The sequence below is a fragment of the Notolepis coatsorum genome (genome assembly GCF_963971535.1).
Source record: "Notolepis coatsorum genome assembly, chromosome: 4".
In the NCBI taxonomy this organism is placed as follows: Eukaryota; Metazoa; Chordata; class Actinopteri; order Aulopiformes; family Paralepididae; genus Notolepis; species Notolepis coatsorum.
In genome coordinates, this window is record NC_140168.1 from 78,416,166 (window position 1) to 78,430,487 (window position 14,322).

Sequence of the window (14,322 nt, forward strand, 5' to 3'; positions counted from 1 at the left end):
GCAAGTTAGCTTGTAGTGCCTTTCAGGAAGAGGGACCTAGTTCTGTAGGGACCTTGAGTACAGATAGTAAGTTCTTTAACAACCGAATTCAGTCAGGACCTCAGTTTAGCGTCTCATCTGAAGGACGGCCCTCGCAGCTATACAGTGTCCCTATCACTGTAACAGGGGCATTGTTACTGACAAGTCCAGAGCACAGAGTGCTCCCTGCTGGACAACAACACCACTTTCCGACAACGGCCTGACCGGGCCTCAAACCGGTGATCTTCTGATCATGAGTCCGGAGCTCTACTCATGTAGCCACGCTGCCGGATGTAGAATGAATGGACATAGAATGGTCCACTGTGTCAAAGGGATTGATAAAAAGACAGTACTGTGCTGCATTCTGAAGCCAGAAGGGAACTTAGATATAATAGCAGACAACATACAGTCCAGGTCTTTGGAATTCCGTTGCTGAAATAAAAAATACTCAACATGGAGTTTGGAAATAAAATTCAGCACCTAATCTTAAAAGAGTAAAGCTCCAGATTGTCAGGACCGGGAGGTTTACTAGGGTCCAATGTAATGTAATGTGCATGTCACCAATAGAAAAGGGAGTAAAACAAAAAGTCTCACTCCCAAGGTACTGATGATTGCATGAGGTTAGTGATGATGGAGGTATCTGAGGGACACTGGTGTTCAAACAAGGAACAGTGTAGGTGCCGGATATGTTCGGGTCAGATCTGTTTCGGGGTCGAGTTTGCATAGCAAACGTCAGATGTTTTTCACGCTGTGCCAAAGATCATTGGCTGTACGTGGCTGGTGATAGTGTCACATCTATATCTGTGTAAATCTAGTTTAATTAAACTTAAATTAAGTCTTTGTGTGGAGACGTTTGGCCTTCAAAATATAAGCGCCAGCCAATCCAATTCATTGATCACGTTAGCAAGCTAGCAGAAAATCATAACGGTGGGGCCATTGTTTCTAAATCTAGGAGTTTATTTGTGGCTGTGAGCCCTTGTACTAGTTTAACATAAACTCAAGTGATGAAGACAAACAGTGTTTATTTCTCATATAATGTTAATTCCATTCGTTCCACCATTTCACATCAGCTAGTTCAGTCAGTCGATGACAGATGTGACGCTATCGCCGCAAAGCAACATACAGCCAAAGATCTTTGGTACAGCGTGATTAACGTCTGACGTTTGCTACAGTATGCGACTCAACTAAAGAACGGACCTCGGACTGATCTGCCAGGCTGAACATATCCAGTACCTACACCGGAGGCAATGGAGTCCTCACTGAAACATTCCAGCATGGCAGACCCATCAGATACAATGATGGTGTCCTTTGCTTATTTGACCTCCACACCACTGATCCAAGTGTTTTCTCTCTTTTTACACTTGTCACAATCTTCCTGGACACTAAATGACTTATTACTGTACATTTTACTGTATATTTCTCTATATTTTTGGTTGTATAGTTTATATTTAAGATTTTAGAATGTATATACATACCAGAATGTATATCCCGGACTGTATTTTATTCTTGTTACGACCCCTGAGGTCTAAGGGTAAAGGGCTGTAACATAAACGTTGGTTGATGGAAAAGACGGACCAGGTTTGTAAACAAAATTATATTTATTGATGTAAAAAGGAAGCACATGTAACTCAAGGGTGAGCCAAGGCCAAAACAACAAACAAACACCACTATTCTCCAACATAAACCAACCTAATCTATGGTAAAATAAATTGCATTCCCTAAACTACCCTTACCTAACAAAAACAGGAGAAAACAATATCTAAAGGAAATGGCAGCTCACCCCATCCATGCTTCCTGAAAAGGGAGAACATAACACATATTAGGCATACATACAAGACAGGTAAACATAACAAAACAATATATATCTAGCTCTCTATGGCCACACACACGCAAAAAGGCAATTCACCAAAACAAAGGCAGATTTCACAAAGTACCAACAATACCAAGTTGCCAACAGGCCTAGCCTCATGCCAGAGAGAGAATGAATTAAGTGAGATTCCAGGTTTAAACAGGGTGTGGTGATCCGGGATTGGGTGGTGGGTTGGCAGAATACTTTGTTTGTGAGGACAAACGTATACAAAGAGGAGAGAACCATTTTAAATCGGGGCTTGTTAGAGTTTTGGCAATGCTGGCTAGCAAGCTAGCTAGCTACTAACGTCATGTAAAAAACAATATTAACGTTATAAACTATACACAATATGTACTACGAAACAATGATTTACATTAGTATTTACAGTGATTTAATATGCAGCAAAATAACGTTATACGATTTAAAATACAAATATGGTAACATGATTGTTGCTTTTAAAAATGGTGGTTGGCTTTAGAGATGAATGGTTATGACCACCAGAGAGATACTAGCCACAGATTCAGGGTCAGTTATTTTCCCATTGTACGAATTGTTAAGCTTATGGAATGTAAGGGAAATCTGATCCTAGGTCTGTGACTAAACCCATGCGTCTACGCTGTGGTGACGTCAGTCAGCAGCGCCAAATAGCAGTGTAGTTTCCCAGCGAACGAAAACATAAACGTTGTTATTTTGCTACCTTTACGATTAATTGCGAATATTTTCATGTTGAGCTGTAGATTGTGGATGAATACGCACAGAAAGGTACACCATGCCAACGTTAATGCTTTATTTCTCTAAAACGAGCCGATTTAGAAATGGTCAATGGGGAAATACATGGAGTGGAACAGAGGGTGGAACAGGAAAAAACGAAGATGACGTAACCACTACACCTCCCTATGGAGGTAAGTAAGTAGAGGTGCAGGAATAGCAGGGACCAATGGTGGAAGACGGGTTCTGGCTGGAGGGAGGAAACAAAATGGAGACAAGACAAACACTGGGGAAGCAAATACATTGGGATGTAACAATTCTTATTTTTTATTTTTAATATTATCATATTATTCTTATTTTAGTCTTAATTGACTATCTAAATGTTGAATGTATACTGTGTCTGTGAGCGATCTGTAGTGCAGAATTTCCCTCTGGATAAATAAAGGATTTCTATTCTATTCCAGGTCGGCATCCGTTTCAAAGAGCTGATGACTCTGTTCCACTCGGCTGCGCAGAAACCCACTTCCTGTTCCACAGAGGACCATCCAATCAGCAGCCAGGAGGCGGCCCCAGACTGAGCCCTGCGCAGTGAAATGACTTGCTTTCCCCTTGTAGATATCCGGTCGCCATTTTGCGCTGATTCATGACTTCCATAGGCGTCCGGTGTATTTGTATGTACCTTCAACGCCTTGTGGATGTTCAAAGGTCACCACATCGGATGGCAATGGCCTGCTGACCAGTGGGTCTACACTGTTGACCTCTTCATCGTTCCATATAACCTCCTCTCAGAGAGCCACGTCCTTCATCATCTGCTAGATCAGGGGTGGCCAACCCGCGGCTCGCGAGCCGCATGCGGCTCTTTGCCCGTCAATGTGCGGCTCTTCCATCCATTTTTTTTTTTTTTTTTAAATTAAAAAAAAATATTTTCCTTTTAATTTTTTTTTTTTAATTTTTAATTTTTTTTTTTACTTTATTTTTTTTGTGTCACTCATTCCATAAAGACGTAGAATAAACATTTACAATTTTTTTTAAATGGTCCATTTGCATGTTCTTGGTATCTGAATCTAGGGACATATATGGATCAGTGTCAGAAATAGTGTGTCTGTTACTAGGCTTGAGTAAATTGTAATGAACCAAAGGAGAATATCAATTCTATTTAAAAAAAAATTATCTTTGACTGTAAATAACACCATGCTAAAATTGACCAGACCTGAAAAATCTAAGCAAATGAATAAAGGGAAGATGATTAAACAGAAGGTTTTGTAGATACAGTACTGAATTCTGCCATCTTTTTTATAATGTAAATTTCTCCACCATTTTTCATCATATTGCAACACCGTTTTTTGCAAGACGTTCACAGAAAGGTAGAGAAACTAACTGCGTTCTGTTTTATGGCAATAACGTTCAGGTTTGTGGGAGATAATCCCAAAAAATAAGAGAAATTAAAAAGTAAATCCAGAAGTCAGATGATTGACAGGGGCTGCTGGTGTGAGCTGGGTAGGGTAGTTTTTCGAAATTTGAAAGCCCTGAGTCTCTTCCTTCAAAAGACTACACTCACTTTTGGCTGTGCCACTTCCTCCTGTCAATATGCGCCGGTTTCCGACTCAATGCCCTGAGATTTCTATAATCTTATATTTCACTAATAACAGTTAAAATAATTGGTAAACAAACGTAATGCTGAAAATATACACTTTTACTGTATATCTCGGGCTTAAGAGGTTAACCCTGTGAGGCCCAAATTAAAAAGAAATTAGCAACTTCAGAGGCCAGAGGGTGGGACATATAAACACATTTACTATCAAATAGCATTGTGAGGCTGAACAACAGGACCAATTGACTATACATGTGCTTAAAGGGGAACTATCTTATAAATGGCTTTTTTCAGTGTTTACCATTGTTTCTTAGCTATGTGGACTTATATTAATAGGATATATGTCTCTAATTCTCATATTGGCGAATTATTCCAATTCTCCTCTCACAATATTCACCCTCACTGAACTGAGTCATCTGAAAATGTGCATATCTGTGATGTCAGAGATTTCTCAGCTGCATAATAATGTGGCAGTTGATGTGGCAGTTGGCACCAGGCCACACAGTGGTTGGAGCCCAGCCTCAAAACGGCTTAAGATCTTGAGGTAGAAAAATGCGGTTTTTAGTACTTGATTAGAAATACAAAACAATGCATTTTTTTTGAAAAAAAACTAGGTGTTCCATAGACTCACAGGAATTGTGTAAAAGTGCCCAAATAGTGAAAGAAATAGTAAAATAGTCCCCCTTTAACATTTTTTAAATAAACATTATTCTTTAAATGGCTAAAAGTGATTTTGTAATTTTGCAACCGTGGGTCTCACAGGGTACTTTTAACCCTGTGAGGCCCAAATAAAAAAGACATTAGCAACTTCAGAGGCCAGAGGGTGAGACCTATAAACACATGAAGGGTGCCGTGACTGAAAAAAAAGGTTGAGAAACGCTGGTATATGGTGTGGCTCTTTGTGGTACCACAGTAATTTTTGTGGCTCTTAGTCTCTGACTGGTTGGCCACCCCTGTGCTAGATGTAGAGATCCAGCCAGGAGAGGACAGAAGCCCTGGTGTGGAGCACACGCCCAGAATGCCTTGCGGTCCGACTAAAACCGAGCACCCGTCGGGATGCTTTCAACACATGCGTACTATGGTCACTTTGTGATTGTAACGTTACTAGAGACTGTAGCCAAGACACACTGCATGCTAGTCGCTAATGTTAACACTTGGTTCCAATGCTGTGTTGTATAGAATGAAACATAAAATACAATAAAATCACTGTAGCATCAGACAGTAGGTCAGGACAAAAAGCATGGTTGAAGCCTATTGCTAATGAAATAGACCCATTTGACTGCAGTTAGCAATCTAACGTTAACACTTTGGCTGCCATGAAACGTCTTTAGACGTCATTGCCGGCCATGCTCAAGTTGCCGGAGGACGCTGTACAGCGTCCTTATATCAATATTTCAAAAATCTGCGATCGGATTCATATGTCCCCTCCGCTGGCCTGAGATCCACCAGCAGGACCCACTGAGCTCTCTGGCGGTTCAGGAGCGCCATCTGGTGGCCGATCGGCGCAATCGCTTAACAGGATGTGCCATAGAGGTTGTGCTAGACGTCCGTATTACTTCCGGGCACTCGCTATAGGTCCCGGGACTCTGGCTCGTCACGCTACACAGTGATCGATTGCCAATAACTCGATAAACAACATGATTTGGACGTATATACCATTATACAAGCTGGAGATGGACCGGGTAAATTTACATCCCATAATGATAAGATTTCTACTCTACGATGATCGCCCAACGGCGCGCGGAGACTGGGGTGAGTTTTAGCGTGTAACGTTACCGTCTTCGATACTAACTGCTATTATCAACATTTGACCCACATTAGATGATTGGTATAACGCTGCCCACGGAATTATAAACGCCCCCTAGCCCATCCGGTCAACATCAGATGACGTGTAGTAACTTCTAGAAGTACGTCTAGTTGGAATTTTTTATATCGCGCTGATTGCCATAAAACTGTATTGCATCATCAATATAATGCATTTGGGGCTATAGATCACGTTCTGGAGAAAGCTGCAGAAAGAGATGAAAACATACTTATACATTAGACCATACTTTACTATGAATATGTGAATGAAAAAGTTTAACGTTGCTACACAATGAACAATACATATAGGACTTTGAATGGGCCCTAATAATGGCAATGTAGCAATAGAATTTAAAAAGTTATACCCATGCAAAGAAGGGGTACTTCTCCATAGACAAATAGAGCCGGCAACCTATGGTATATCATGAATTTAACCCAAGGCAACCAAAGTGTTAATGGTGTTAGCTGGACTACTGTGATTTAATTTAATTTAATTGAATGTTCCATCCGATACAACACAGCATCGGAACCAAGTGGTAACGTTAGTGACTAGCATGCTATGTATCCTGGCTTCGCTAACTACGGTCAAATGGGTCTATTGTGGCTAGTAGCTCTAGTAACGTTAGAATCACAAAGAAGGTCTGTGACCGTAGTACGTATGCATTAAAAGTATCCCGGCGGACACTGTCTTACTCAGACCGCAAGGCATTCTGGGTGTGTTCTCCACACCAGGGCTTCTATCCTCTCCCAGATCTAGACCTACCAGACCACGGCCACAATGAAGCCGTTTTTAAAGGTAAATGGTGTAGACCCACAGGTCAGCGTGTTATTTTCATCAGACGTGGTGAGTTTTGAACATTTGCAAGGTGTTGAATGGAGGCACATTTCCAGACCCACTGGAAGCCTAAATGGCTAAACAAAATGGCTGCCGACTACATATGAATAATATTGGACTTGTGATTGAAGGTGATACTGAGTAAGGATACCAGTGCTCCGAGTAGCGACGGTTTGAGACTAAATTCCATAACCTGTTTCCATAACTCCCTTTTCTGGACTCTTTTTGTATCACAAACGGTACTGTATTTGCAAATCTGGTATGTCATAAATGTATACATGTAGCAGTACTGTCTATCTGTATGTCATGTATGTCATATATGTCCTGATGAATTGAAAATGGGGGACCCTGATGTAAACAAGACGAAAGTCTTTCTCTGGTCTGCATCCACTTAACAATTGTGTGTATTGAGCTGTACTGTATTGTACCCATTCTGCAATCTGTTAATGAAGTTTTCAATCAATCAATCAATAAAGATTCTAACGCTGCGTTCAGGCAACACTGTCTCATCAGAAGACGGAAATAAAGTACTAATCAACCACAGGAAAAAGGTACATAATGTACTATATGTTATAGCCATAAGTCATATTTACATGTTGTATCGTCGAAAAGTCGAAAACTAACACCACAACCAGGAGTTGAACCAATAATCATTGCAGTCGCGGGCGAGTGCTCTCACCACTATCTAACTATGATTACAGTTAAGATTTAAGGTTAGTGTAAGAGCCAATTTACATGGTTGTAGTGCCATGTGTTTATATTTTATGCATTTGTTTTGTTTTTATGTATTTATGAATTCTGCCTGTATTACATTGTGCCTGCCAGCCTGCCAAAATGAGTTTGTGGCATCAGTACCCGTTGCTCACCAGTAGGTGACATACGCAGCTACTTAATGAATAACGGGACTGATGACAGGCAGGTGCGTTTGGTTTACCGGCAGAGCTAAACAGTTTTTGACCGTCACGTTGACACGGCACGTTGTTTTGTTATCGTTTTGTTTGTAGTGTATAGTGTTTGTTTGTTCTTTTGAAGGTACTTTGGCAATTACTTCATCATATCACATGCAATTGGTGCATGCAGTAGTTATGTGGTAAATAAACCTATTTGGGGTATTATTAGAACGGACCTTGTGGACATTCAATCCTTTCACCAGACGGTATACAGCAGCAGCCACAGACGCGTCAACTATAGGTTTTAGCCGGTAACAGCCTCCTCAAGGGCTTTATAGATTTATTGTTTTGTTTAGTCAAGTTGGCCCTTATAGTTAGTTTTAATGTTCACTTAACGTTATGGTTAAGACATAAAGTTAGGGTTAAGGTTAGGGTTCCATCCCCAGCAGGACCTTAAAGGGTTTCTGAAAATGTAAAATGTTTAAAAAAGAATTATATGTAATATATGTTGTAACTGAGGGGTACAATTCCCTGACTGTATTGTTAGATATGATACTTACTACCACTACCTCTTGTACTTTAGACTCTGGCCACCCAGTACTAGGCATAAATAATTATGGTAAACACTCCCACGTAGATGAAACGATCCAACACAAATGTACCAAGTCGAAAGTCTGCGTTTAATAATAATTAATACATAGCAAAAGGTATGTAGAGCAATCACTTAATTACATTTATGATTTGAAATAGGATGCACTTTTATGGCAAATGAGTATTCGTTGGTATATCAATAGAGAACGTCCAATCTCTGGTGGCGCAGGCGGTAAATATACAACCTGGAATATTTAAGGAATAATAGCAATGATACTTTAATGATTATAGAACTGGATACACTAGGGGGGAATTCCGGTCGCTTGTAAGACAACTGGAGAAGGGGGGGGGGGTAGAGTCTGGCTGTATCCGTCTGGCCGAGGGTATCCTGGGAGAACCCACGGTTGTGCGGCTCGGTGCCTCAGCGATCCTCGATCCACAGATGAAAGCAGTTGGACTCTCTGTGGGCCGGATTCCTTCGGTCCACGATGGAGAGACGTGAAGCGACCTCGTCGTGTAGAGCGTCTCCTCACCTGTCGTCCTCTCCGGGGGGGGGTTTCCAACACACGGCAGTGTTGGTCTTTATCCATAGAATAATCACTGTATACAAAGCATAATCCGTGCCTGGGAAGGCGGGCTGTCGTCGGTAGAATAATCCGGTATGCAGGTCCACTCGCTCGTCGGCTCTGGGGCTCCTCGGGTGCAGCCTCGCATGGGGTCGGCCACCCTGGATAAGCAGCCAGTTCTCTGCCCGAAACGATGGGGTACTGACTACGATAGTATTCTCACCGCACGAAGCACTACATATGAATAGACTATTATTAGCTTAATAGACTACGTCCAACTCGACGATATAGTGCCAAATATGACTATTCAAATATTAATATACACGATGTCTCAATACCGATGGTAGGCCGAACTTGGCCTTACTCCCACACGTGGCGTCGCGGGGAGGCTTTACGTCTGTCACTCTATTGGAGGGTAAGAAACTGGACTAAAAAGGAAGTCCTACTTTAGTAGCGCAGTATATATACGCACTATGAACAAATAGTACCGTTAGTGGTGCGGTAGCCAGATTCCTACGCGGAACTAGGACTTGTTCGTACATGTTGAGCGGTACGTTTGAACTGGGTCTGGGGGGTATGGCAGCCTGGCACTAAGGTCTCGACCAATAGTAGAATGGAGACTATTATGGGATGTTCAGTAGGCTAGAATGGATATTCAATGCATATTGTACAAGGAATATACAAGGGATATCAAGGAATATTAGAGAATATACAAATACAATTAAATATATATATATAATAAATATATATATTCGGTTTAATCTGGCCCTTCACAACAGCCACCCCCTGATTGGTCCCAGACCTAATCAGTTAAGCAGAGACAGATTAATCGCGTTGTCTATTTACACATAAGGGTTTGCTGTAGGGGTCAGTCAACTTCACAAAGTCATAGGGTTATAGGGTCATGGTCATCATCGATTGTGTCTGGGAGTCGGGGCAGTTCTATGAGCCTCGCCACGGGACGGGTGTAAGTGCGACCCTGGACAAGCACTTCAGCTGCTCGGACCTTGCCGTCGGCACCGGTGATCACTTTGCTTACGCGGCCGGCCGGCCACATAGCTCTGGGCAGTGATTGATCAATAATCATGACGACTGTTCCTTCTGTCAAATTGTCTCTCTCCTTTACCCACTTCTGGCGGGTCTGTAGAGACGGTAGGTAGTGCAGTAGGAATGTCCTTTGTTGTGCACTCTCTATGGTAGTGCAATCATCTATGTTGGGGTCTGCGGAGATAACAGTGCTCAATCCACAGAACACAGGCTTCTTATTCTCAGCCTCCTCCTGACTGGCTTCCCTCGGGATAGGCGTGGGCCACTCTCCTTCCGGGAGCTTTAGGAATGCTGGGCCGTCACTGTAGACATTGCGACGGGTGAGGTCATCTAGGGGCATTCCCCGGGTGATGACGTCAGCTGGGTTCTGTTTTGTATCAACGTAGCGCCACTCTGTTTCTCCGGTTAACTCTTCGGTTAAGTCTTGAATCTCGGTGACTCTGACTCCCACGAAGACTTTGTACTTGCATGAGTCCGATTTGATCCAGGCGAGTACTGTCGTGGAATCTGACCACAGGATTGTTCTAGACACCGGTATGGTGAGCTCACGTTGGATGAGCGTGGCTAGGTGCGCTCCGGCTAGGGCTGCGCAGAGCTCTAGGCGTGGGATAGATTGTTGCTTGCGTGGGGCTATTCTCGAGCGGGCGAGGACAAATGCTGTGTAGATCTCTCCCCCCTCTTCTTGGGCCCGCAAGTAGGCTACTGATCCGTATGCGACCTCTGAGGCGTCACTGAAGACGTGTAAGTCCATTTTACATGTCTCTGGCCTCGCCGTGGGTGGGAAGTAGCTTCGGCGCATATTAACGCCTGGGAGTGAGTGGAGCTCCATCTCCCACTCTCTCCAGGTGGATGCAAGGTGTGCGGGAATGGGGTCGTCCCAGCCCTGGTCCTTGTCCCACAATGCTCGTACAATCATTTTTGCCCTGGTGGTGTACGGTAGAATACATCCTAGCGGGTCATATTGTCGGGCGAGTGTTGTGTACACACTCCGTCTGGTGGTCGGCGCCGCCGCCGGCCTTCCCTGCTCCGTAGTCAGGGGCTTGTGTCTGTAGTGAAGCGAATCTGTTTTGAATCGCCACACCAATCCCAGGGTCATCTCCTGGGCTTCTCCCGGGATTGTAGCCATCCAGGTCTCGCTGCTGGCTGCCTTGTCCTCGGAGGAGAGGCTGCGCAGTACTTGCGGATCGCTGCTGGCCCACTGCCTGAGATCAAAGCCGCCTTTGATCAATGAGGCGCGGAGTTTAATCAGGAGAGCCTCGGCTTCTTCCTGGGTTGAAAGGCTTTGTAGACAGTTGTCTACGTAGAAGCTGTTCTTTACGCTGTGTCGGACCTCTTCGTCCGCTGCTGGGTCCTCTGCTACATGTTTCTGTAGTGCAAATGTAGCACAGCAGGGGCTGCACGTCGTTCCGAAGGGGAGGACTTCCCATTGGTAGATGGCTGGGTGCTCATCTCCTGGCTTCTCTCTCCATAGGAACCGTAACAGGGGCTTGTCCTCCTCTACTAATCTCACCTGCAGGAACATTCCTTTAATGTCCCCGCTGATGGCCACCTTTTCCTGGCGGAAGCGGAGTAGAACGCCGAGTAGGGAGGGGCCGAGTGTGGGACCGGGCAGTAACTCTTTATTCAGATTTTGGGATCCGATCTGGTAGCTGCAGTTAAATACTATGCGGTCTTTACCGTTGTGATGGACCTTGTGGTGAGGCACGTACCACGATTCAGTGGTCTGGTCAGCCTCTTTAATGTCCATCTTTGTGACGTGTCCCGCTGTGATGAGCTTCTCAATCTCAGCGCGGTATACACTCTCTTGGGCGGGGTTCTTGGCTAAGCGCCGCTCCGTGTTCAGCAGGTACCGTTCTGTGGCGTCTGTCTTGGCGTGGAAAGTAGGCATTCCTTCTCGCCGCAGGAGTGGCGTGGCGTATCTCAACACGCCGTTGACCGGGACTCTCTTGGTCCCTGTCTCGAGGAGGTGAATGGCGTAAATGTCATCTTTAGAGCGAATGTCTTTCTTTCCGTTCTTAAAGGGCATTTGTTCCAAGGTCCATAGCCGCTCTACGTGTTGCAGGAGTGCGGTTTCTCCCTCTGTGACTCGGGAGTGGAGACATCTAGTGGTTGTACTTCGGTTGAGAGATTTGGCGAGCGGGCCTTGGAGAGTCCATCCCAAACGGGTCTCGACTGCTGCAGGACAGCCTCGGGGTCCGGTATGAACCCGGTCTATCGGGACAATGAGGTCTGCATGGTCGGAGCCTATCAACAGGGTCGGCATAGCATTGTCTATGAGCGGGATCGGTAACTTGCGCAGATGTGCATATTTCTCCATCAGCTTGGCGACGGGGTATGTGTACCGCGACAGTCCTATTTCTTGGCTGGTGAAAGCGTCTGTAATCTGGTACCGTCGCTCAGGCTGGCCGCTTGCTGCGATAGAGAATGAGACATTCTCGCCCTTTATCGTCTTCAAATCTCGTCTTATTGTCCGAATTGTCATTTGGGTTTCGCTTCCCCGCAGCCCTAGCTGGGCCGCAGCGGAGGCGAGCAGAAGGGTCTTCTCTGACCCGTCATCGAGGACGGCGTAAGTGTCCAGGACTTTATTCTGGTAGCTTAGTGTCACACGCACTACTTTTAGGAGTACTCGGGCTCCACTGCTGCTGGCGGGATCGATGTACATGACGCTCGCTTTGCTGCTGGATGGTGCGGGTGAAGGGCGCCGTCTGTTACTGTCGTGAAGTATGTCCAGATGGGCTCCATCGCACTTGGTGCACCTTTTCTTTAAGCGGCATTCGGCTGCCATGTGTGAGCGCGCACAGCGAAAACAGCGCTTGTTGGACTTTATCCATTGACTTGCTTCCTCCGCGTTCAGCTTGGGGAAGGAGTCACATTGCGCTAGCCAGTGTTCTTTCTCACAGTAGGGGCACACTATCTTCCACTTCTCCGTTCTGGAGGGGGTACTGTGGCTCCTGCTGCTCGGTACTGACTCCGATTGGTGCATCACAGTCACCGATCTTCTTCCATCATTTAGTCGTCTGGTTCCTTCTCTGGAGCCAGGGGTGCTCCGTCCGAATGTATCTAGCCGTAGGCTGCTGACTTCTCTCGCCAGGAAGTCTGCTAGATCGAGGAGGTTCGGTTCGGGGCCATTCGGGTCTCGGTGGTCTCTCTGCCGCCTAAAACGCTCCTGTCGAGCGGGCGGCAGCTTCTCCAAGATCCTTTCCACATTTGAGTTGGCGTAAAGTTCATGCCTCCCCTTCTCTCTCTGCGCTCCCAACATCCCTACCAGGGACTGCACTCTGATGGACAGGTCGTCCAGTGCTCGATTGTCTATTGCTGGGGGTAAGCGGTCGATGTGTCGGATCTCCTGGATCACGTAATCCCATATGCGCCCATACCTCTGGTCCAATGCTACCAGCGCTGCTGTGTATGGGGTGGTGGAAGTCGCGTAGGCGAGCGCTATATTATGTGCGCGGGGTACCTTTAAGTGCTTCAGTAGGATGGCGTATTTATGGCGTTCATCCAATACATCCACCAACATGGTCTCCAGACACATGCGGAGTTCTGTATACTGGGCCCGGTTCTCTTGGGTGAAGTCGGGTACCATAGGCGTGCCAATGTATGACACTGACTGTGGATACATCGGCGAGCGTTGGGGGAGAGGCCTCCTAGGCGAGTCTCCTCCCGCTCCTTGGTATGGGCTGGTACCGGCAGTGTACCATGGCCCGCTTGTCCAGGTGCTGTTCCTCGGTGCGGGTCGTGCGTCGTGCTCACCCGGGTATAGAGTCGGGGGTCTGTAGCGCAGCTCCGTGGGAGTATAGCCTGGGCTGTACCGGACCTCCTGGTCCGGTAGAGTACTGTGCTGTCGTCGGGTGTGGTTCTCCTCCTCTTCCTCTTCGTCTTCAGTTAGGTCATCCAGTGCTTGTAGTCTCTGGTTTAGCCTCTCCACAGGATATGCTGCTCCTTCCCGGTTGCTAGGTCTTGCTTGGACCGGTGGGGGGAGGTGGTCTGTGGGGGGTATAGACCTCGTCTGTTGGTCAAGTTCAGGGTTGTTTACTCGGCTAGGGGATGCCGCCCTGGAGGTGTGTCTAGACGAGTTCCTGGAGCCTCTGGCGGAGGGAGAGGGTGTTGTCCGTCTGATCAGCTGTTCTATTAGTTGCGCTTGCTGTCTGTCGCGCTCTGCGTCCCGTAGAGCACCAGCAGCTGCTCGCTGGCTGTCTGCTCGGTCTCGGGCCACATTCTCTTCCCTCTGAATGCGTCTTATTTCTAGACGTATATGCTCTTCTTCGCTCCGCTGCTGGATCTGCAGTCGGTCGCGTTCAGCAGCGGCGTTCAGGCTGATGAGGAAGGCCTGCTGTAGGGTCCTCTCTGCCTCGCTGGGAGAAGGCGGTTGTATAGGGGAGCCTTCCCTCGGGGTACTCCTTGCGGAGCCTTGGAGCTCTATC

General features: G+C 46.0%; 1 protein-coding gene across 1 annotated transcript in view; it reads left to right on the forward strand.

Annotated features, from left to right (window-relative positions):
- The window catches only part of gon4la (gon-4 like a), a 208,609-nt gene extending 205,042 nt beyond the window's left edge, over positions 1-3,567 (forward strand). The window contains exon 27 of the mRNA XM_084311994.1: positions 3,040-3,567. Within this exon, the coding sequence (XP_084168120.1) occupies positions 3,040-3,153 (114 nt within the window). The 3' untranslated portion in view covers positions 3,154-3,567. The remainder of the gene's footprint in view (positions 1-3,039) is intronic.
- Positions 3,568-14,322: the final 10,755 nt, after the last annotated feature.